This window comes from Scleropages formosus, chromosome 13 (genome assembly GCF_900964775.1).
Source record: "Scleropages formosus chromosome 13, fSclFor1.1, whole genome shotgun sequence".
Taxonomy (NCBI): domain Eukaryota; kingdom Metazoa; phylum Chordata; class Actinopteri; order Osteoglossiformes; family Osteoglossidae; genus Scleropages; species Scleropages formosus.
The window spans coordinates 19588815-19613342 of record NC_041818.1 but is presented as its reverse complement, the minus strand read 5'-3'; the positions used below and the strand labels follow the sequence as shown (position 1 = coordinate 19613342).

Below are 24528 nucleotides of genomic sequence, written 5' to 3'. Positions count from 1 at the left end.
TCTGAGTGGACCGTGTAATCGCCTTGGCGACAGCCTGACCGGCTCTTTCTCTCTGCGCTGGTGCTGCAGCTGTTCAGATGGAGGATCTCGTTTCCCCAAGCGGAGCGAATCTTTCTGCTGGTGGACGCGTGTGTACGGTACCAGTCAAAAGTTTGGGTACACCTAGGCTATATTGTATGGGAGGAACTGGATAGCAGGGTGAAAGCAAAGCAATCCACAAGTGTCCTTCATCTCTGGGGAATGCTGCAAAGCGGCTGGGAACGCAACCTCCTCCTCATCTCCCGATCAAACCGATTGCCTCGTAGCTGGAAAAACTACTTTCCTGCATGTGGGCCCAAACTTTTGACTTGGGCTGTAAATACTGACATTGGAGGACAGTGTGGTTAACCAGGCAAAGGGGACCTGGCCTGACAGTCCCTTGTCCAGCGGACAGTTGCGCTTGCTGGAAGTCATGGCGGTCGCTGTACTCCCGTTCGCTGACCCCAGCATCTCAACTCCAGGAAATACACTCTTGGGTACAAAGTGGGCCACACAGCACGAGTGACCCGAGCTTTAATAATAGACTTTGTGTTCTGCTGCTTCATTTCCATCGCCGGTCACTTCCTAATGCGGGTTTCCCCGTGCGGGACCCGTGTCTTCAGCCCTCTGCCGCGTGTGCGCTTCAGCTTCCCGATTTGCACACTCCTTACCGTGGCACAGCAGCACGGCACGGTATTTGATCATTTTTCTGGTTAATGCGCTAGGATTGTTGCCGAGGTAGAGGCTGCAGATTACCTGAACAAGTAACACAAGCGTATATGTTAATGCAGCAAAGAAGAAACACAAAGATAATTTGAAGCGTGAAATAAATGCGCAGAGGTCCCGTCAAGGAGTATTAGTGTACATCGTATACCGAATTATTTTTAGCCCCGCGGTTATTTGAACGTTTTTTTTTTTTTTTTTCTTCTGCATGATTCTGTGAGGCACGGGCCCCTGTGGAATACTGCCGAAATAGGTACATTTTGACACGGGTGATGGGATTTACGATCTCGGCGTCTCGCGGCTCCTGGGTCCAGCTGAGACATGCGTTTGAAGCTTTGCCAGGCTCAATGTATTAGCTCTTGGCGGCGGTGTTCAATACACAGTGTCAGGTAAACTGCAGCCGTTTTACTTTTATGGCCCACGTTCCCCCCAGATACAATGTAAAATTGTCAGGAACCGATTTTTAGTGTTGTCTCCGTCGCTTTTATATGCGTTTCTTTGTGGCCGTTTCTGTATATGCTTATCTCTGAGGTGTGTGTGTGTGTGTGTGTGTGTGTGTGTGTGGACTCCTGATTGTTTACCAGTGACCTAGTCTAAAGATCCTGGGCCATGTGTTAAAATCACTGTTTCTCTCCAGCCAGACGGAGCCATGCTCCCAGCCGCCGGGAGAATGGCTCCTGTGTTCCAGAACAATCCGTCTCGTTCTCATTACTGAACGGCACAGGCGGCAATGAGCTCTGTCTGCCGGCGGGTGGGAAAGGGCTTCGGTGTGCTTGTGGGAGTCAGTCAGCCCTGCGTCGGGCGATGAGGAGGAGCAGGAGAATTCCTCACAGACAAACACAGTCCTAGCAGCTGTGTTGTGGTCGAATAGAGTGTGACACCACCCTCCTGGTCTCGTCACGCTGTGTGTTTGGGTTTTGTCTCTGCATGACTGGGTGCTGACTCTTCCATATGTGTGTCCCTGCAGGGAGGAATGCCCCAGACGCTGTGCTCCAGCACCATGTTCACTCCCAGTGGCTTCAGCCCCCACCTGGTCCCCGGTGAGGAGTCCCCACAGGACGGCCCCGGGCCAGGTCCAGGAATCCCAGAGGGCCCCCAGCTCACCTCTGCCTCTCTAGACACCCTCATTCAACACCTGGTACCCACCGCGGACTATTACCCAGAGGTATGCCCCAAATCTGGCCCAAAGGTCTATGCCTGGTGTTGTTCAGCAGTGAACATGTTTGTTGTAAGGGCAGGCGCTACTGGATGTGACTGGAGTGTAACCCGTGTCCCCTATCCCTACAGAAAGCATACGTCTTCACCTTCCTCCTGAGTTCCCGTCTCTTCATCCCCCCACATGAGCTGCTATCCCGAGTCTGTCAGCTCTGCATCAAGCAACAACAGCTGGACCAGATTCCTCTGGACACAGTGTGTATCACACATAATTACTAGGGATTCATCCATTCCCAAGTTCTCGTACCCCCTAACCTCAGTATCCGGCTTCAATCTCAGGCCAAGGTGCGCAAGTTCGGCCCCAAGATCCTGCAGCTGCTGACGGAGTGGACGGAGACCTTCCCGTCTGACTTCCAGGATGAGGAGATGGTGGGGCACCTGAAGGATATCATTCGCAGGATAGCGCCATGCGACGAGGTGAGGAACGTCTCCGCAATAAACCATGAGTATTTAATCAGCGTTCAAGATTGAGAGAAGGATGAACATGAGAGACAGGCTAAAAATCGAGATGGTGCGACAACCAGCCTTTCTAATCTGTCCTGTGTTTCACTTGAGAGTTCAACATAAATTTATGACCAGTCGCTGAAAATCAGGTCTGATGCTTTGAGATGCACCAAAAAAGTTGACAGATCCCTCATGAAAGAGCATGTTTGACATGAGAGAACAGAGAAGGTGGGGAGATGTGTTGGCAGCTGTAGAGGGTTGTGAGTAACGGAACGGAGTGTAGGCGGCGTAGAGGACGAGAGCAGAAGGTTTGGACTGCGACTGCGGTGGAAGCACAGTCAGAGGAAGTGGAAGAGAAAGTATAGGATGTTAAAGGGTAAGTGCAGCAAGGGAGGAGGACGGTAACGAATGCACTGCTATTTGTGGCTCCGGCGTGCTGGCGAAGCGTCTGCGGGAATTTATGACGCGGCTGGGATAATTTATAGAGGGGCCTGTTACTCTCGGTGATTAGAGTCTCGCTGCGGAAGCTCGGTGGATCGATCACACTGGGAATGCAATGAAGGTAGACTGGCCAAGCTGCTCAAGGGATAGTTCTCACAGCTCCACACTAGCCTATTGTGTTTAGCTATTGTGTTCGTCAGTTGCAGTTTTAAGTTCCACATGAGCGATTTCCAAATCTCATGTACTAGAGAGATGTCCCTCCTTGGTTTGATGTCATTGAAGTCAATGGTGCTGATAACATCCACAATGATGATGATGTTTGAACCATGTCTGCGGTTCTCAGGCATACTGGAAGACCATGAACCAGATCCTCCAGAATGTGAGCCAGAAATTGGCGACTATGAGCCAGGGAGAGGAGAGCATCGTCAAGGTGAACGCCTCCGTCTCCGACAAGCTCGTGGCCTTCAAGACCAAGCCGCCGCCCATCCAGAAGGACATACTGAGCATCTGCAGCGACCCATACGCACTGGCCCAGCAGCTCACGCACGTTGAACTGGTGAGGAGGAGTGGTGGCAGAGTAGTTTCATGGGGGAATAAGAAATGTGATGTAGCAGTTAGAGACAGAAATTGGATGAGGTAAATTAAATGAAATTAAAATGGGGTGATACAAAGGTCAAAGAGGGAGAGAAGGATACAGGGAGGAAGGGAAATACATCATCATGGGATTCAGACAAATGTGGAATTCCTGCAGAGGGAAAAAAAAAAAAAAAAACCACCCTGGGAAGAGAGGTATCTTTCATCATCATGGCAACATGTGCAGAGCAAAGCCAGAGCCCAGGTACCTTAATCTTCACTCTCTCTATTAGCATTATGTCAAAGCATTATGAGCTTGGCGCTAGCCATATCCCACAGATCAGCCAGGTGACGAGGGTCTGTGCTTTGCGGCACGTTAATAACCAGATATTTCGTGACAGCATTTCATTTTTTTTTTCCACCTTAAGCGTGGATGGATGTCTTCTCCACTGGGCTGCAGCCCTAGGAGCAGTGAGGGGCTCTCGCTAACATGCAGAATAGAGATCGAGCCTGAGCAGATATGTGACCTGACAGTCTGACACGGCTCGAGAGCGGACCTGATCCGTGTCCTGCCATGCGTACTGTGGCAGAATCAACAGAAGAAGAGGAACCGCTGTGTGCACACACTCCAGTGTGTGTTTTTGCAACGGGGGGACAGTGCCGGCGAATTTTCTGAGAATGTGACTGTTATTTCGCCACTCTTGTAACCTGACGGCAGCATCCATGACCATTAGTCTGCTCCGTCCACATCGCTTCCGTGGCTTCCCGTACCATTAAACTGGCCTGTCAGTCGATGTGTGTCTTGCTCTTCATTTTTCCAGGAGCGCCTCAGTCACATCGGCCCCGAGGAGTTTGTCCAGGCCTTCGCCCAAAAAGACCCGCTGGACACAACTCAGGTATAACCCAAAGCTCGTCCACATGTTCTCCAAGCACACCTGTCATCCATACTGCCTGTTAAGGGCACTTCATATAATAGATATTACTGTACCTGTTATTAGAAATAAAGTGTCTGTCAATATTTAGATTATCTCAAATCTGCTCAGCACAGTTTTCATCTGGAAAAAAAAATTGAATCTCCTAAAATAAGCCTTACGGGCCTTTCCAGAACTCGGTCTTGTCATGATGCCATGTTGGCGGTGATGGGATATTTTAAGGCAGATTCTCTGTGCTGTGCTTGCGGGGCATTACTAGTTGAGGGTGGAACAGAAATTGGGAGGCGACAGTCTATTTGCTCTCAGAGAAACTCTGCAGCCCAGGATGATCTTACCTGTGTTGAAGAGATGCTGTGGTGCTGAGCCTCAAAGCGAGTATGTGGCAGATGATTGGAAAACTGAAGAAAAATTCTATTTAAATCTATTACAAGCAATAATATATTAATAACACAGGGGCAGGGGGTAGTATTGTGGTTAGCGCTGCTGCCTTTGTATTTAAAGGTTGCCGGTTCAAATCTCGCCTACTGATATAGTACTTCTGAGCAAGGTACTTCCCTGAATTGCTCCAGTAAAATTACCCTGCTGTTTAAATAAGTAAATAACTTTTGGTACCTTAACATTTATTAATTTAGCTGACGCTTTTTTCCAAAGTCACTTACAATGTTACTCTTAGTTATTTACCCATTTATACAGCTGGGTAATTCCACTGGAGCAATTTCAGGGTAAGCACCTTGCTCAACGGTATTACAGCCAGAGGTGAAATTCGAACCTGCGACCTTTGGTCTTGACATTGTAAGTCACTTTGGAGAAAAGTGTCAGCTAAATGAAAAAATGAAGAATACAATATATTCAACACAAACAGTTTATCACTCAAAGTGGGGTTTGTTGATACTTCCATTTGACAAGAAGTTCCTCATCAGAGGTATTATTTTGTTGCTTAGCAACTTGCAGTTTTACCCATTTGCATGTGTTAAGATATTTTAACAGAGAAACTCAACAACGAGAATGTCGCTCAGGGCTACTGCATTAGGACTCCTTCGGGGACTTGAACCAACAATGCTGAGGTTAGACCCTTCAGCTAGCCTGAAGCTTAATGTGGTTAAGACAAGCATTGAGTCATTTTAAGCAGCCTATCAGACTCAATAAAAAAGGCTACCTTACTCAGAGCCCTGCAGACAGAGTGGGGAAAACAGAAAGGTGGTATGTACTGTATAACATACACACATCAGGTTGAGGAGGGCGAAAGTGTTTTTCCCTGGACCACAAAGTGGGGAAAACCACTAGATGTACACTCATGTCGCCGCAGCGTAATCACAGCTGCCGGCCTGCACCGGGGGGGGGTGATGTCACTGGCACCTGGGGCCAGGAGGACACGCTCCGTCATATTCCCTTGTGCGACACGCAAAGACTGATGTGTATGTGTGTCTCTGTGCGTGTGGTCGACAGCCCTGTTTCAGCGACCAGAAGAAGACCGGTAACCTGGAGGCCTATGTGAAGTGGTTCAACCGGCTGTGCTACCTGGTGGCTACAGAGATTTGCATGGTAGGTGTTCACTAGAGAGGGGCGCAGTGGCACAGCTGGCTTGGCCGGGTCCCGCTCTCTGGCGGGTCCGGGGTTCAAATCCTACTTGGGGTGCCTTGCGATGGACTGGCGTCCCATCCTGGGTGCATCCCCTCCCCCTCCAGCCTTGCTCCCTGTGTTGCCGGGTTAGGCTCCGGCTTTCCGCGACCCCCACTCTGGACAAACGGTTTGAGACGATGTGCGTGTATTCACTGGGACATGGTAGGAAGCCTTCAGCACGTATAACACCAGCTTTCTTAGTACCAAGTGCTTTCTGGGTGTTCAAGGTCCTCTGAAGAGACAGGAAGATTTGTCTTTGCCGCCCATTATATTTCTGCTGCAGCTGCCTTTTGAGGACTGTTGTTAAAGCAGGTGGCAGCCGATACCGGAGTGGTTAGAGCTGCTGCTGCCTTTGGACCCAAGGGTCGTAGGTTTGAATCTCACCTCCAGCTGTAGTACTCTTGAGCAAGGTACTTACCCCAAATTGCTCCTGTAGAATTACCCAGCTGTATAAATGGGTAAATAACTGTAAATAGATTAACATTGTAAATTGCTCTGAAGAAAAGCATCAGCTAAATGAATAAACGTTAAGCGCAGAGCTTTCAGTCCAAAGGTTGCTGGTTTGAATCTCCTCTACTGCTGTAATACCCTTGAGCAAGGTACTTGCCCTAAATCACTCCAGTAAAATTGCCCAGCTGTATAAATGGGTAAATAACTGTAAGTAGCTTTAAGTCACTTTGGAGAAAAGTGTCAGCTAAATGAATAAATGTATGTAAAGCCAGTGTGGTTTCGAGGTTTAATTACGAACATACATACAACAGTTTTGTGTATATGATACAAGGCTGGTCTTCGGATAGTAATTACAGAAACATTCAGAATGGCGTCGCAGCGCCATCTAGTGGAGGTGTGGTTATTTACCCCAGTATCTGTTTTTAAAAAAAAAAAATAATGCGTGCGCTTCTCAAGATGTTAGTGCTTAAGAATGACATGTAGGCACGTCTGCGTGTGAAAGTACAGACACGCCGCAATGTTTAGTCACAGCCCAGGCCTTTATTGAAGTCTCGCGAGACAAGTTAACGGTGTGTTTTGTTCAACGCCTGTGAGGCCGATGGTTTCAGTGCGATCGCTCTCAAATATCGCGAGACTTGACTCCAGCGCCATTGTAATGGTTTCCACTGCGATCATTAATCTATGGCCTTTTAATGGCAACATGAATATTCCTTCCAGTGAATTGCACTGGACTTGAACAGTGGTATTCTGTTTTAAACACAAGCATGGGGGGTACAGGAGCTAAAACAAAGAAACCAGCAAAAATTCTCTTCCCAACAGGATGGAAGTGTCTCTAATGTAATGATTTAAAAAGATATTTTGAAAATGGGAAAACGGTAAAGAAAAGCATTCCAGACTGTGTCCTGCTTCTGAAACCTTAGCCACGATGATCTAAAAAGAGCCTGTTTATGGTCGGATCTGGTCTCTCTAAAGAGCCTCTTATCATCCTCTCCCTCAGCCAGCGAAGAAGAAGCAGCGAGCCCAGGTGATCGAGTTCTTCATCGACGTGGCACGCGAGTGCTTCAACATTGGCAACTTCAACTCCCTCATGGCCATCATTTGTGAGTTCTCCCCAACACACACACATTTACTTGATTCTTTTCTCCAAAGTGGCTTAAGCATTAAGATACTTACACTTAGGGTAAGTATATTGCTCAGGATGCTACAGCTGGAGGTGGGATTCGCACCTGTAACCTTCGGGTCCAAAGGCAACAGCTCAAACCCCTACGCTACTAGTTGCCCGGCAAGTGCTGCCATGTGAACCCAAACAGTGTGTTGACATGTTCTGACCTGTGGCTTTTTAGCAGAAATCAAATCCGTTTCTCACTGTGGCTCTTTGGATAAATAATTAGACATAATCCCTCATGAGACCCTCCTCTCCCCATTTCTTATACATTCAAAACCCTAATAAGGCATTTTCAAGGTATAATGGCACAGGTACAAAATACACTGTAGAGCCGATACACGGTGGACGGTGGGTCCAGGCTTTCGTGGCGCGCTATGAGTTCGCGTTCTAACGAGTTTCCGCTTTTGACAAAGGTTGAGGAAGGTTTGACTCCAGTTTGGATGCCAGTTTGGGTGGCACGTTGGCACAGCGAGTAGTGCTTCTGTCTCACAGCGCCTAGGTGGTGCGAGAGGACATGGGTTCGATTCGATTCAATTTGTTTGGGACAGCTGGTAGCATAGTGGTTAGAGCTACTGTCTTTCAACCCAAAGGTTGCAGGTTCAATCCGCCCCTTTGGCTGTAGTACCCTTGAGCAAGGTACTTACTCTAAATTGCTCTAGTCAAAATTACCTAGCTGTATAAAGAGGTAAATGATTATAAACATGTAATAATTATTACCTTAACATTGTAAGTTGCTTTGGAGAAAAGCATCAGCTAAATGAATAAATGTAAATGTTTGCTGCTGAGGGAAGATTAACACAAGTAAAAGCAACGGTCCCCACACACATGTGAGTGAAAAATAAGTGATGTATCACAGCTCACATACTTCTAATAACACTGAATAAAGTGCAGTTCAACAGTTCTTGTTTTTATTGATGAACCACAATGTAATGAACCAGAGTTTTCACATGTCAGAGTTGTGTATTTGTCATTTTGACAGTTATACTGGCCACTGAAATGTTTGTGACGAGGCTCAAATAGGCGTGAACACACACACACACACACACACACACACACACACACACACACACACACACACGGTTGCCCAGCGTGGGTGTCCAAGTGCGAGAGCGCTCAAACGGCCTATGCTCTCCTGACCATATTACTCATGTGTCTCTGTTTCCAGCCGGGATGAACATGAGCCCCGTGTCTCGGCTGAAGAAGACGTGGGGAAAAGTCAAGACTGCAAAGTTCTTCATCCTGGAGGTACGGCTAAGTCGCGGGTTTCCTTTGATCCGTGTGAGTGAAAAAACAGGAGGAGGTGGTATTTCATTTTTTTTAACTATGATTACACTGAGTCAGTCACTGTTATGTTGGGCTTTTGTGTGCTGTTACTTTTAGATGCAATGTCCTAACTGTAGCTGTTTGCTGTAAATAGCCACAAGTAATGAATGCCTTTTATTACATTTATTTAGCAGACACTTTTCTCCAAATCAACTTCCAATGAACTGTATGCAGCATTATCAGTCCATACACATTATTCATCAAGGTGACTTACACAGCTAGATACACTACTTACACTGGGTCACTCATCTATACATCAGTGGAAAACACTCTCTCTGTCACTCGCACACTATGGGGGAACTTGAACAACATGTCTGTGGACTGCAGGAAGAAACCAGAGCACCCAGAGGAAACCCACACAGACACAGGGAGAACATGCAAACTCTACACAGACTGAGCAGGGATTGAACCCACATCCTCTTGCACCACTCAGGTCCTATGGGGCAGCAGCACTATTCACTGTGCCACCGTGTCATGTTTTTATTGAAAACTTTTATTATGATACATACAGTTTAAGTCAGCAGGGACCAACGCATCAACTAAACAGATATGAAATATGAACTAAAACTGAATATAGCAGTACTGGAATGCTGTGTGACCCAAACTGGGGGTGAAAAACCCATTGTTCACCTTGAAATAGACATGGTGGCACAGCGAGTAGCGCTAGTGTCTCACAGCGCCTAGGTGGTGCGAGAGGACATGGGTTCAATTGCCACTCAGTCTGTGTGGAGTTTGCACATTCTCCCCTGTGTCTGTGTGGGTTTGTTCCAGGCACTCTGGTTTCCTCCTGCAGTCCAAAGACCTGCTATTCAGGTTCACCCACAGTGTATGACAGAGTGTGTTCCACTGATGTATGGATGAGTGACCCAGTGTAAGCAGTGTATCTAGCAGTGTAAGTCACTGCGGTGAATGAGATGTGTGGGCTGACAACACTACATAGACTTCATTGGAAGTCACTTTGGTGAAAAGTGTCCGCTAAATAAATCTATGTAAATATGTAATTTGTAAGTAACATGGACTTAGCATTTTACTTTCCTTCATATAAACCTGCACAAACTCTTTTTCTTCCATGCAGCACCAAATGGATCCGACTGGAAACTTCTACAACTACAGGACCGCTCTGAGGGGCGCAGCCCACCGGTCCCAGACCGCCCATAGCAATAGGGAGAAGGTATGCCTAACCCACTATCAGGGCTCCACGAATCTGGTGCTAGAGGATGCAACTGGGATACAAATCTGACCTGAGTCATCACTATTTCATGGGACCAAGACTGTAAAGCTTAAAGCAGCTGAAGTATAAATATTGCATTTTTGATTTTTTTTATTTTTTTAAATCACTTTAAGATTGAATTATCTCAGAAGGAATCTGTAGCGTTTCAGAGCGTTGTCTGTCAAAACGTGAGTTATGAAATACAGCAGCTCTGTAGCAGGTTATATAATTAGATGAGGCAGAGCTGCTGCACAGCTGGAAAATTAATATTTTATTTAAGATGTTTCTCTCCAGGGTATTTTTGGAGTTTAGAACAGCATGTTTTTGGGAGGAATCTTAATTTCAAATATATTTTGGTATGACGTCGAGAGACTCTGACTGGAATACGGACTCGTGAGATGATCCATCCAATGACTTGGTTTCGGGCTCTGACAAGGGTTCAGACTCAAACTCATTACTCAGACTCAGCTTGAACTCACTGACAGCACCGGAGCTTGCTCCCTGTGTTTTCTGGACCGCGGCATCGTGTCTGTCTCCTCGCATCTCCTTGGTTACCCATTGTACTCTTTGTTGTGTTGTATGCGCCATACTAATGCATGATTCTTTTTCCCCTTCAGATAGTCATTCCATTCTTCAGTCTGCTCATCAAAGACATCTACTTCCTCAACGAGGGGTGCGCGAACCGCCTTCCCAATGGGCATGTCAACTTTGAGGTAAGGCGGCGCTGGGTCTTTTTGATGCCGAAGATGTCTTCATTTTACAAATATGGGGTAAAAATGCAATTATTCTGGGATTTGCAGGGCTTGTGTTTTTTCCGTACACCCATTATGGAATACACTTGTGTGCAAATCTCAATAGCCAGCTCAGGAAAGGTACATTATTTATATCGAGTTACTAAATAAATGTGCATATTGTAGGCAGGGGTGCATAGTGGTCCATCAGGTAGTGCTGGTGCCTCACAGCTCCTGAGCTGTGCGCTCGGACGATGGTTCAAATCTAGTGGATTTTGCACGTATTGCCCCTGTTCTTGTGGGTTTCTGCCATGTGATCCAGTTTCCTCCAGCAGTCCAAAGAATCTGAAGTGGTGAAAATTTAAATTTTCTAAATTGTCTGTAGTCATTTGTATGCGTTATTGTCCTACAATGGGGAATTGCACACACAGAGGCAGCAGGTGGCATAGTTAGCAGGTACAGCTTCTGACTCACACTTGAGTGTCTTAGATTCAGATCTTTTGATTCTACTACCTTTGTTGAAATTACTTACTCTGAATTTCTCCAGTGAAAATTACCTAGCTTTATAAAAAAAAAAAAAAGATGCAACTAGTTTTAAGTTTCTTTGGAAAGAATTGCTAAATTAAAATATGTATGTAAATAATAAACTGGAAACAGGGTCCTATCCTGCCTCATGTACTACATTTCTGGGTTCGGGGCTCCAGACTCCCACAGCCCAGAATTGTACAAGTAGTTACGATGGATGGATGGATGGATGGCTACCGACAGTACCGGCAGTGTTACCTTGTCCATGGAGGTTAAGATCTAACCTGTCACTTCAGCAGCCATTCTTCCCCTGCTCTTCATCCTGGTTCATGTTATATGCCTAGCTAACTCAGGGATGTGACACTTGGATAACTGTGGATAACCGCCGAAATCCAAAATAAGAGCCGTGCGCGAACTTGCGCGTTTCAGTCCGGAGACACGGACGCATACAAGAAGAGCAAGTATGAGCTTCGCAAAGCCATCGCCGGCATGAAACGGGAATACAGCAGGAAGGTGGAATCAGAGTTTAACTTCACCTAAGATGCACGTAGGCTGTGGCAGGGAATTCGAACATTAACAGATTATAAACCACAGATGCAGACATTGACAGGTGCCGCTCCGTCTCTCCCTGACGAACTGCACACGTTTTATGGCCGCTTCAAGTTCGAGAACAAAGACCCCCCGGTGCGGATCCCCACTGCGCTGCATGATAACGCCAGTCTCACCGTGTCTGTAGCACAAGTGAGAAAAACCTTTAGCCGTGTCAACATCCACAAAGCTGCTGGTCTGGATGGAGTTTCAGGGCGAGTTGTAAAAACATGCATTGAACAACTGGCTGCTGTGTTCACGGACATATTTAACACCTCCTTAAAAAGCTCACCTGTACCCACCTGCTTCAAAAACACCACCATTATCCCCGTTCTTAAGAAAAACAAAGTGAGCTGCCTTAATGACAATCACCGAGTGGCACTGACCCCCATTGCAATGAAATGCCTTGAGAGGCTGGTGCTGGGACACATTAAGGACACCGTCCCAGACACTTTGGACTCATTGCAGTTTGCCTACCACCACAACAGATCCACTGAAGACGCAATATCACATACACTTCACACCATTCTGTCTCACCTGGATAATAAAAACTGCTGTGCAAGGCTGCTATTTGTGGACTATAGCTCAGCATTTAACACTGTCATCCCAACCAAGCTGATCCACAAACTACTAGGGCTGGGACTGAGTGCCACATTGTACAATTGGATCCTGGATTTCCTCACCAACAGACCCCAGCGTGTGCGGATTGGCAGTAATACCTCCTCTCCGCTGACCCTCAACACTGGCACTCCACAGGGAAGCATCCTGAGCCCAGTACTATATTCCTTGCTCACACATGACTGTGTAGCCAGGCATAGCTCCAACACCATCATAAGGTTTGCTGAAGATACCACCGTTGTGATACGATGAGACGGCCTACAGAGAGGAGGTGAGGCTCATGGGAGAGTGGTGCCAGGACAACAACCTGTCTCTCAATGTCAGTAAAACTAAGGAGCTGGTGATTGACTTCAGGAAACAGGATACGGCTCATGCACCCATCTACATAGGAGGGGACATTGTAGAGAGGGTCAACAGCTTCAGATTCCTAGGGGTCACCCTCACTGCCAACCTCACATGGACTGAGCACACAGCATCAACCATCAAAAAGGCCCATCAACGTCTCCACTTCCTCAGGCGTCTGAAGAAAGCCTGGATGTCCACTACAGTCCTCACCGCTTTCTACAGGTGTGCTGTGGAGTCCGTCCTCACATGGTGTATTACATCCTGGGGTGGCAGCTGCTCCATACAGGACAAGAAAGCCCTACAGAGGGTGGTCAAAACAGCTCAGGGAGTCATTAGCACACAGCTACCAGCAGTCCAGGACATCTACACCACACGCTGCCTCAGAAAGACGATGCGCATCATAAAAGATCATAGTCACCCCGCACGGGCACTTTTCTCTTCTCTGCCATCTGCAAAGCGGCTCAGGTCTATTCGAACCCGCACTGCTAGGTACAGGAACTGCTTTTACCCCACTGCTGTAAGAGTATACAACACTAACCAATGTGCCACCTTTAATAACTAGAGTTGGACTACTCCTCTCAAGCACATTGCTTCAAGTGGCATTGTAATTTACCATTCTCATTCTCTCGTTCTGAGTTCTCTGGCTGTCAACTGGTATTATTGTTATTACTGTTACACTTCTCACTGTCATTGTTTTGTTTGTGCAGTATTTTTATTGTCTCTGTTTTTTGTCCATAGTCTGTGGAGAAGCATTCAGGAAGAATTTCATGATACTTGTATGTGGTACCTGTACCTGTGACAACCTAAACTTGAACTTGAACTTTGCTGTTCTTTTTGCTTTTAGAAATTTGTGGAGCTGGCGAGGCAAGTGGGCGAGTTCATGACCTGGAAGCAGGTGGAGTGCCCGTTCGAAGAGGAGCGTAGTATCCTGCACTATCTGCACACTGCACCCATCTTCAACGAGGACGGTGAGTCCCTCACCCTCCCATTACTGGGCCCACACAATGTCCATCTAGACATTACATCAGGACTTTTCATTTCTATCCATTCCTGCTGGGCCTCTCTGTAGCAGCTTTTTCCACTGGCCTTTACACCACTAAGAACTCAGACAGGCAATTCTCCAACAGGTTCTGTGAAAACAATTTGTTCAGATCCTGGTGGAATGGGGAGAGAGCTGAATGGCCTTGCAAGAATATGGACGGTGGGGTGATATGTTATGTCTGTCTGTTTCTCCCCCAGGGCTCTACCTGGCATCCTATGAGAGTGAGAGTCCAGAGAACCAGATAGAGAAGGACAGGTGGAAAACTCTCAGGTGAGATGATGTGATTTAACAAGAGCTCCTATAATATACTTTCATAACTAAAAATTACACATTTGGGATGTTCTGCAGGGCCCTTGAATCGTGTGACACGTGACAAGTATGTTTCCTAGGATTAGTGGCTCCACAGGTGTACTTGCAGGTCTTTGACTTGTCAGATATAGTGATCTGACTTGAGCTGAGTTGACTGAATGCGTAATCCCCAAATCCTCCTCTTGTTCCAGGTCCACCATCTTGGGAAAGACATGAGGACAAACAGGCAGAAGAGCCTCCACTCCACAGTGGAGCAAGTTCATTGCACTAAGAGGAGACTGTGATCGAACCTAGCTGGAACTTAGGTGTTTTTACAAAATCTGACAAAACATAAAGAATGATGAACAGGATTCATCTGAAAAACAGTTGAACAAAAGAAGACCCCTGTACAGAATTATGGATATAGACTAGAATCTAGCAAACTGCCCTTGCAAAGTATTAGAATAGTTTTTCTTTTTATTTTGCCATGATGGCCAGGTGCAGACGTGTATATATTTATATATAAGCATACAGCGAGTGAGAGGAGTGTGTGTTTACGGAACGAGTGAACACGAATGTCTGTGTGGGTCTCTGTCTTTTTTTTTTTTTTTTTTTTTTTTTTTTTTTTTTTTTTTTTTTGTGTGTGTGCTTTTTGTTTACCACAATTTAATTGAAGATTTACCTGGAAGGATTTACAGTCCTTAACTTTTTTATATAAATTATTATTCATATTTTTTCTGTGCCCTATAGCCTTGTGTCTCTTTGACATTGTACAGTACTGTAGCCCTGTGAATAGAGGAGGAACTCCTACATGAAGGCCTCTGCCAAGCCTAGTGAGCAAAAGAACCCATTCAATCCTGTCCTGCTGAGAGACTACGGTACTGAAGGTCTTATGCCAACGTCGGAAACCCACGGCATTCCAGACAGACATCAATCCTACTGCTCCCGTCCTCTACTTTTTGTGAAATTCCAGCCTTTACCAGGACTTGGTTAAATGAGGATTGGTCCAACATATGATTCTGGTTTAACTGGTTAAACAGTGTCACGTTACAGCATTGGTTACATGCAAACCTTGGACTTTAACACCAGGTTTTCAAAAAATCCAGCGTGTAATATGCAGGGCAGGGATTGACTGCTTTATACCCCCCCTGCTCAGTGCTTGCCCCTCCAGTCTTGTCTGCATCTTTATAGTTCTCATGCGTTTAATTTGTCCTGAAAATAAACTGCTGAAAACAGATAGCAGAACAAGATGTGTCTGGCTGATGGACAGGTGATGGGGATGGACACCTTTCTGCTGAACCCCTGAGCACCTCCTATTCCACAGGATGTTCCTCATTGACTGATATTCAGTTGTCAAATGTTCCCTTGAGAATTCTGTAATGACAGATGTATGTTTCTCCCTAAAGGTTCAATTCTTACGGCATGTGTAGACAATGGCTTTTAGAAGGGCATTATGCTTTTTACGTCACAACACTGAAGGAATTATGAATTTGAAATGTACCAAGACTTTTTTTTTTTTCCCCCTTCCCCCCTCCCTCTGTAACACAGGTAAATGTGAACAGTCCAATGCAGTATGGGCTTTTCTGGTGGGTTTTGATATTGGGAATAAGTAAAAAAATTTTGCTTCAGAGGTCAGAGAAAACTTTTGTTAAAACAGATGGCTTTTTACACGTGTATTACTTTGTGCTGGAAACAAAATAACATTATGTACGGTCAGCCGTGTCCTCTCAATCTCTTGTTGATGTTACTGACAATGATGATGTTGTGTTGGGTGGTCACAGTTTTGGTTTGCTGTTTAATGGCAACGGGGATGGGAAGGGAAGGGTGAGGGTGGGATGTGTTTTAATGGGGTACTTTGCTATTTAAAGACTTTCTTTTTAAGGCGCATTCTGCTTTAAATGGTTCTATGTGCGAGTGGTGTGCTTGTGAAACACCTTTGGCTCAAGGGATGGGTCATATGTCTACCTTTTAAGTATTTTAATGAACGCCGCATTTTTCGCACAGCCGGCTCGTTCACTCACAGCTTCTCGGTGCAGTCAAGGTGACCTGGTCCTTGTCTTGCCTGGTTAGCTAACTAAACATCATCTTCAACAGTGTCTGCTTCATGTTAGGGTTAATAAATCTCCACAGTGCAGTATTCCATTCACAGTGTGTTGTGTGCGACCATGAAGAAGATCAGCGCTACTGTCATTTGTGTCTCCCCCCATTTTGGGCTCACGTCTGACTTTCAGGCTACAGCTGTTGTTTTCAAGTAAAAATTAATGTGGCTGTCCAGTTCTGACATTGAGAGCCCAGTTCTTAGGGGACGTGTGCCCACACCATCAGCAATGTCACGGTACATTGGATTTGTTCTCAGTCTGTCCCAGGACACCCTGGGATATTTCCATGTGGTGAAATGTGCTCAGTTGGTTTGCTTGGAGATTCTCTGTGTTGCCATCATGCAAGCTGCCTGTAGCCTCTTCATTGTGGTCACAATGAGCTGTACAAAACCTGATGCTACCACTCACGACCTGCTTGTTATTCTCCTTTTATAAGTGTGTCATTCACATAACTTTGGTTTATCATCAGTACCCCTTTACTAGTATTGCATTTTATTAACATTTTTACTGAGCTGAACCATGAAAAATGCTATATATTCTTATTTCTATTATTTAAACTTTATACATGTTACTCTTTAACATTTTTGTTCTTGTGTATATTGTTTCAGGCTTTTTAAATACTAGAACTGTATGGATCGTGCCCCTTGTACTGCAGAATACTAATAGTTATGATTTGATGGTGCTCCATCAATGTTAATGAGCCTAATCCTTAACTGGTACAATTTTAGGATAAAGAGGATAAATTTAAGTTTTTGTGATTTTTAAAAGAAAACTTTGTTAGTGAAATGAGTCCATGCTGCTCTGTGCTAAGTACTACTGCCAAAATGCAACTGGACCTACAAAGATACAACTGCCAGTCCACCATAAAAGTCACAAAACCAATTATTCAGCATCCATCCAAGACCTGAAATTTTTCATTTGGAATGTGTAATTTACACTGTTTCAAAAGATTGCTTGAAATGTCAATTTCTAATTTCTTTGTCATTATCTGCCTTTTGTAAAGTGAGTGCTTGGTATTGAAAATGTCCTTGGAATAAACAATGAATTGAGCCTTGATTGTTCTGTATTTGTCTTAGATGCCATTTGTCTTAAGACACTTAATATTGTTATATCACTAGACTGGCTTCATTTCTGACATTGATTTTTACTTGCAGAAGCCTTCTTTCCTCATTCATTCTCCTGTTTAATTCAGTAGATTGAGGGTTGGGATGTAGTTAATGCTCACAATTCTTTTGATCTCCGAGGACATGCCTGCATGCAAATCCCAAAGTGGGAGGCAAGAATCTTGAATTTGTGGGTATTCACATTTCTTGGTCTCTGTCTTTTTTTTTTTTTTTTTTTTTTTCCAGCTGAAAGTAACCATTGTCTCACTTAGAGCCACACGGCCTTCATCTCGTGAACTGGGCCTACTCAGAGGTTTTAGCCAAGTCCAATGTAAAGTAGCAATGAATTATTTCATTGATATAATAGTTTAAAGGGGTGCGGTGGCGCAGTGGGTTGGACCGGGTCCTGCTCTTCGGTGGGTCTGGGGTTCGAGTCCCGCTTGGGGTGCCTTGCGGCGGACTGGCGTCCCGTCCTGGGTGTGTCCCCTCCCCCTCCGGCCTTACGCCCTGTGTTACCGGGTAGGCTCCGGTTCCCCGTGACCCTGTATGGGACAAGCGGTTCTGAAAATGTGTGTGTGTGTGTGTGTGTGTGTGTGTGTATAATAGTTCATTATTCCCTTAGCATTAAAATTTGTCAAGAGCTGGATTCCTGTCCAGGATGGATCCTGCTGCACCTTGCGCCCACTGCTATAAGGGTCCGTAGATGTGTTCATTTGTTTGTTTTTTTTTTTTATTCAAAATTTTTTAGAAAAAGCGAATTACGGTGCGGGGTGCAGGTGGTTTGGCCTGTGCCTTTGACCCGATAGGCTAATGACCGTTGCTACCTGCTGGGCAAGCAGTTAAGAAAAGTTAGTGAGCGAGATATTAACATTTGTTACAGGTAAAACAAACCTTGCTTTAAATTTTTTGTTACGTGTAAATGAAATTATTTTATGTTCAAAGCTCAAAGAAATGTAAGAATACAATTTTAAGGCTATATAGATTGAGCATATATTCTTGATCTTAAAAGATTTGTATTTTATTTTACTTTTCTTTTCAGGTGGGAAACGGCAAATTCCGGGTTTTTACGAATACATTTCCCATGAGCCAGCAAATTTATGCGTCTGTAATGTATGACGTCAAATCGGCTGTTCTGATACGCCCCACGGGTTTATAGCCACACCCTCTAGTGTGGTGTTGTTCTGAGAAAGTTCTAGAACGGTCGCCATTTTAATGTTGTTTGCTGGTTAAAACAAAGACGGCGCTTCTGTTAAAGTCGCCTGTAATCAGGAATTTCACGCGCTTGAACATTTTGGTGGACGCTAGAGGTAAGGGTTTTTATATCTTAATAGCTGAATGTCAGTTTCTTGTCAAGTGTAACGTTTTCCACCGAATATTAGAAAATTTAACGAAGGCTTTGTGTACGAAATCGACAACGGAAACGACGGTTAATAATTCATTTATTTGCTTGAAAAACGCGAAAAAAATCCAGTGTAATTCTCTGATGTCTTTTTAATATTATTTGCAGTTAAAAATAATAATGGGCAGCGTTCGTGAAATTAATCTTGTAGTACCGCTGAATATAATTTTCTTTCAGTCAGTGCGTTACTGATTTTTTGTTACCAACCAAGAAGACGCATGGCATAGCATAATCATGATTCAGGACAATTGTTTTGGTGAATTTATTTAGGGCAATATCGCTAAAAATGTTATCCTTGTGAATAAATATTTTCATGCGTGTTACGTTAACAAAATTACAAAATCGTTTGTAAAGTCGATAAATAATTCGATATGTGTAAAGAACTGGCCTGGGGAGATCAGGTGTGCATTTGTGGTATTCATTTTTGTTTTCTCTTTGACAAGTGGCTTGCTTGGGTGCTCATATGTAATCGTGCGCGCCATCTTGAGATCTTAGCGCTATGGCTTCTTCTTACCGCTGTACCCGTGTAAAATCGAACTGGAACGTGTCATCATTCAGCAGATGAGGCAGTCTAAGCGCATGCGCACTCCGAGGGACTGGCTAGACGAGTACGACTGGGAGGAGCGGATGGAGAGTCGCAAGCGGCGGAAGCGGGAGTCCCACAGCAGCGAGAGGGAAAACAAATCCCGCAGGCACCACCGCCATTACAGGGATTATGAAAGGTAAGCCTTTTCTTCTGTATCTCCCAGTATTTAAAGAGAGTAATTTTTTTTAGGTTACCCAAATAACTTTGTCCTATGGTCAAGTCAGGGCTCATGATTCTGGACAGGGATCTTGCAGCTGGAAGCATAGTGGTAACAGCTGTAGCCTTGGACCATTCCAAGCCATGGGTCACAGGTTCAAATCCCACCTGCAGCTGTAGTACACTTGAGCAAGGTCCTAACCCTAAATTGCTTCAGTAAAATTACCCAACTGCAGAAATGGGTAAATTTAATTGTAAGTATCTTAACACTGTAGAATCATGTGTCAGCTAAATGAATAAATTGTAAATAAATCATGGTCTAGTCTACTATAAACTAAGGAAGATCTTTCAAGATACACATAATTTTCTCTCAAAATTATTTGCATGGAATGTCTGACATGCCTACCACTGTATTTGTTATATTTGTACAGTATTTTGTTTTGCAATAATTTTCAAATTTAAAAAGTCCGTGGCTGCAGATAGCACGGTGATGAGGCCTTTTGCCATTGTAAAATGAAGTTTCCCTATTTAAACCCTACTGCTATTATAATACACTTGAGCAAGGTACTTGGTTGAATTGATCTTTTATAAGTGAGTATCTCATTGAAGACTTGAATCACATTGCAAGTCACTTTGGACAAAATCATAAGCTTAATGAATAGATTAAGCGGTAGTCTTTTAGTCTAGTTCAGACTTTGGGGGGAGGTACTTTTGTTCTTTTATGCATGACTTAATTCATCTGGGCATGTACACTGAAAAGAATCAAGTTGTGCTTGCTTGTTCTAATGTCCTTTTGTGACATTAAAATGTACTGTGTTCAGTTTACTAGGCTGTTTCCTTTCTCTGTGGCAAAGTACCTACTGTAAGATTGAAGTAACATTTTATCAGGCAAAAATGTATTTAGACTGCGTGTTATCTTCCCTGTCTTCTGTTTAAAACAACTTGACTTTGGTTTTCAACTCTCGAGATAATGCATTATATCTGTGTCTTGAAGATGAGTGCTGAGCTGAAATTAATGTATATGTTCCTGACGTGAAAGCTTTTGTAGTTGTTCTGTGTTGTTGGTTTCATGTTGCAATGCAGTCTGTGATGTTAGACTGTGAAGTGAAAAATAAACATTTATTTACTACACTTTTATTTACTACATAATTTGTAGTACCTAAAACTGTTTCAGCTGTGATTGCTGTTGCTAGAGGTAACTGCCATAAGATATTACTGAGCAATGCTTTAATGTCTTGCAGGCATTATCTGGAATCACGAACTCTTAATGAGAAGGTGGATGGCAGGGAGCATAGAGTACGAGATTTAAGTGATGACCCTGGATATGAGGACAAAGGTCGAGGGGCACTGTGCAATCCACGTGAGAAAGACAGAGACTGGCACCATTACAGCAAGTCCTCGGGCTGCAGTCGGCGCAGCAGTCATGGACGCCACCGTGGGCGCCGACAGAGCCCCTCACAGCATCACTCTTACTCGGTATGAAAAGGTCCAGCTTACTTTTTGTCCACTCTTTATATGTGTGCCTGTTAACACAGGTCCCTGGCCTTGTCCCCTCCTTGTTTTTAAAATTTACCCCCCATACTACTACTGTGACAGATGTATGCTGAGTGGTGAATTCAGGAGTTGATATGCATGTTCTATTTTAGTGTAGTAATAAACTGCAATGTTACTGAGATTCCGTGCAAATATTTCAATTATGTATGACAGACGTTAATACTGGTTTTAATGGCTTTATACTGAAGAAATCCAGCTAAGAAGAATTTAGATTTTGTTGTACAAGGGGAAGCAGTGGGAAGGAAAATGTTGATGTATATTGTTTTTGCTATTTATTCTTTGAGAAAGTCTCTTGTCTGAAAATTTGTTGCCATGTTTTTCTTCTGTAACACGAACTATGTGGGGCCCTGTGCATTTCTCGGGGATGAATTTGAAATTGCTGCTGTGGCCTGGCGCGATATCTGAATGCCGAATATCCCCCCTGCTGAATGAATGAATGGCGCGTACTCGTGGGTTTATGGTGGTGATGATGGTGACCGGTCCAGAGGAGTCATCGCAGGAAAAGATCCAGGAGTTTTGAGGATGATGAGGAGGGTCATCTGATCTGTCACAGTGGACACGTGCTAAGAGAACGATGTATAGAACATATACCTTTTTTGTAACTTTCTCTTTTGTTTTGCCGGAGACAATGCTATTTTATTAGTTAGTTGGGGGGCGCTTGTAAATCACTTCTTAAATCTTTTAAAAGTAAATTTATTAATTTTATGTCTACCTTACATTTGTTCTATATACTTAAAAGTATGTTTTGTGTATTTTAATTTAAATTTAATGCTAAACTTATTTGCCTAACTTAATGGAAAGCTAGACTGTTTCTGTGCTGTGATTATAAGGCGAACTTCAATTTTTTGGTCCTAACTGTTTCTCTTTGTCCCCGTAGATGAGATTGTATGCTCTTTAGGAGAGGGGGCCTTTGGAAAAGTAGTGGAGTGCATCGATCATGCAAAGTAAGCATTGTGGCATACTTAATTCAAAGTTTTGCCCATCGTTGTGGTCTCATACTGCTCACTTATATTGGTGTTTTGCTTTTGCAGAGGGGGTGCACGAGTTGCACTGAAGATAATTAAAAATATTGATCGATATCGAGAAGCAGCTTTGTCTGAGGTTGAGGTTTTGGAACAACTAAATTCTCTTGACTCTGAAAGGAGATAGTAAGTCACTCATGCATACATGCTAGAGCCTTTGCTGGTAATAACCTTTGCTTTCTGGACATTTAGTGACCTTGATTTTTCTCACCCCCCCCCCCTTTACCTGTAGTGCTTGTGTGCAGATGTTGGACTGGTTTGACCATCATGGACACATCTGTATTGTTTTTGAGCTGCTTGGTCTGAGCACTTATGACTTCCTGAAGGAAAACAGCTTCTTGCCTTTCTCTGTGGACCAAATCAGACACATGGCCTACCAGATAATTAGAGCTGTACGATGTGAGTAGCATGTGCTTAAATTCTATAATTCTAATTTATTGCGTGTTTTGTGGTATCAGATGGTTTTACTATTTTTAGGCGTTTTTGTTGTGCAAATACTTCAGTAAAGGTTTTTTTTTTTTAAATTTTTTTTAGTTCTCCATCGGAACAAGTTAACTCACACTGACCTGAAACCAGAGAATATTCTCTTTGTGAATTCTGACTATACTATGGAATACAATGCCAAAATGGTGAGTGTCCTATATTTCACTCATTTCTTACTGTATTTGAAGTAAAGCTCAAAATGTTTCTGTTTGGATTCTGTAACTTGTCTCATAATACAGTTAGGACATGCTACATTGTCAGTAGTAAAATAACTTTTCTCCCCAAATCCAGAAACGGGATGAGAGGACATTGAAATTCACAGATGTGAAAGTGGTGGATTTTGGCAATGCCACATATGACCATGAACATCACACATCTGTAGTGTCAACTAGGCATTACAGAGCACCTGAGGTCATTCTTGGTAAGCATGTGTTTAAGTATGGTTGGATTTGTGTAATGTTTAATCTTTCAACTAATAAGCAGAATTTTTTTTTTTTTTTATTTTTATTTATTTAAATGACCAGAACTAGGATGGAACCAAACTTGTGACATCTGGAGTCTGGGCTGCATTCTGATTGAGTATTACCTGGGGTTAACACTCTTTCAGGTAAATGGCTTTAAAAATGTATAAAGTTAGGAAGGATTACACTTTTAAATCCCCTCAATGTCATATTTTGACTGTCAGCATGCTGTCTTGTTTTGCTTCAGACACATGACAGTAAAGAACACTTGGCCATGATGGAGAGAGTTTTGGGTCCCATACCTACTCACCTGCTACAAAAAACCAGGTATGTTTACTTGAGGGTGTCAAAGTATTGACTGTCCTACATTAGAACTTAGTAATATGCAGTAGGAAGTCATGTAAATTCCATAACAGGATATGGAATTCTTATAGTTGAATATCACTGAGCATCTTGGTCATCTCTGATCTCATTTGATCCTGTAGGAAGCGACGATATGTACATAATGAACGCCTCGATTGGGATGAGCACAGTTCAGCGGGTAGATATGTGAGGAAGCACTGCAAACCTCTCCGGGTGAGTTTGCTGATAGAAGTTATCAGTCATTTGCAGTGGGGTTTTTCTATTGTTGAATGTTTAAGAGGAGAGTATTGGGAAGGGTATCAGTAAAATCAGCAGCCTTTGGAATGTTTGTTCTGTATTGCATCTGTATGAATGATTCTTCTCCCACAGCAATACATGACCTCCAAGAGCTCTGACGATGAGCAGCTGTTTGACCTGATTGAAAAGATGCTGGAGTACAATGTATCAAAGAGAATCACACTGGAAGAAGCAATCAAGCACCCGTTTTTTGACCCTCTTAAGAAGGGGAGGAGAAAGTGACCATCCAACAGTCTATTACCTTCAGTGTATTCTCCAGGGGAGATTTCTACAGACTGTATCAGTCCACCCATAGTTCAGTGTTCTGCTAGTATGTGTTAATTTATTGTGTAGTGTGTTCATGGAGAGCAGTTAATCAGTATGTTTTAATTTACTGTTCTTGTTGCTTTTAAAATGATACGGTTTATACCTCAATCACAGATGTGTACAGTATGTACAGTTCATTAACTTTCAGTTATACGTGTTTTGTATAGTTGAGTTGACATGTAAGACTGATCTGAATAAACCGAACATTTAACGGCGACGTCTGCTTTGCTGTGTGAGCACATTGACAGTAGGGGGCGGCAGAGTGCTGTCCGTAGTCTGACTTATTACGAGTACGTTCAGTCCATAGCCTCAGTGGAAAGTGCATCGTTCGGCGCTTCATTACTCTACGGTGGAGCTGGACAACCCTGGAAGTGTTTTTCTAAAGCGTCATGGAGAGCTCTTAAATTTGTGTCAAATATTTAAAACTTCGCAAGACCTTGCAGGCAAA

At 43.9% G+C, this 24528-nt stretch overlaps 2 protein-coding genes across 5 annotated transcripts in view; both read left to right on the top strand.

The window, feature by feature from the left end:
- LOC108936749 (ras-GEF domain-containing family member 1C-like) overlaps nt 1-17400 on the top strand; it is a 31813-nt gene extending 14413 nt beyond the window's left edge. For both annotated transcript variants that reach the window (XM_029257133.1, XM_018756306.2), the window contains exons 2-14: nt 1709-1906; nt 2029-2151; nt 2236-2373; nt 3185-3397; nt 4236-4310; nt 5793-5888; nt 7414-7516; nt 8747-8826; nt 9980-10075; nt 10732-10827; nt 13766-13889; nt 14161-14233; nt 14464-17400. In XM_029257133.1, the coding sequence (XP_029112966.1) occupies nt 1715-1906; nt 2029-2151; nt 2236-2373; nt 3185-3397; nt 4236-4310; nt 5793-5888; nt 7414-7516; nt 8747-8826; nt 9980-10075; nt 10732-10827; nt 13766-13889; nt 14161-14233; nt 14464-14488 (1434 nt within the window). In that variant the 5' untranslated portion in view covers nt 1709-1714 and the 3' untranslated portion in view covers nt 14489-17400. The remainder of the gene's footprint in view (nt 1-1708; nt 1907-2028; nt 2152-2235; nt 2374-3184; nt 3398-4235; nt 4311-5792; nt 5889-7413; nt 7517-8746; nt 8827-9979; nt 10076-10731; nt 10828-13765; nt 13890-14160; nt 14234-14463) is intronic.
- Nucleotides 17401-18626: 1226 nt separating this feature from the next.
- On the top strand, nt 18627-24297 carry clk4b (CDC-like kinase 4b). 3 transcript variants are annotated; one of them, XM_029257598.1, is made up of 13 exons: nt 18627-18760; nt 19414-19574; nt 20836-21070; nt 21634-21724; nt 22026-22092; nt 22180-22296; nt 22403-22569; nt 22705-22799; nt 22945-23074; nt 23178-23260; nt 23362-23441; nt 23600-23690; nt 23847-24297. In XM_029257598.1, the coding sequence occupies exons 2-13, from the start codon at nt 19414-19416 to the stop codon at nt 23994-23996; spliced, it is 1467 nt and encodes a 488-aa protein (XP_029113431.1). In that variant the 5' UTR covers nt 18627-18760; the 3' UTR covers nt 23997-24297. The 3 variants fall into 3 exon arrangements, with proteins under 3 accessions (XP_029113431.1, XP_018612004.1, XP_029113432.1); XM_018756488.2 differs by having other exon boundaries at nt 19411-19574; XM_029257599.1 differs by lacking the exons at nt 18627-18760; nt 19414-19574; nt 21634-21724 and having other exon boundaries at nt 20974-21070.
- The last annotated feature ends 231 nt before the right edge of the window (nt 24298-24528 follow it).

Excerpts from the sequence above, each read along its gene's own strand:
- clk4b (XM_029257598.1), top strand. The coding sequence starts at position 19,414 with ATGAGGCAGTCTAAGCGCATGCGCACTCCGAGGGACTGGCTAGACGAG. Across the intron at positions 22,093-22,179 it reads GAGTGCATCGATCATGCAAA|AGGGGGTGCACGAGTTGCAC; the intron begins GTAAGCATTGTG and ends TTGCTTTTGCAG. Across the intron at positions 22,800-22,944 it reads TGGAATACAATGCCAAAATG|AAACGGGATGAGAGGACATT; the intron begins GTGAGTGTCCTA and ends CCCCAAATCCAG.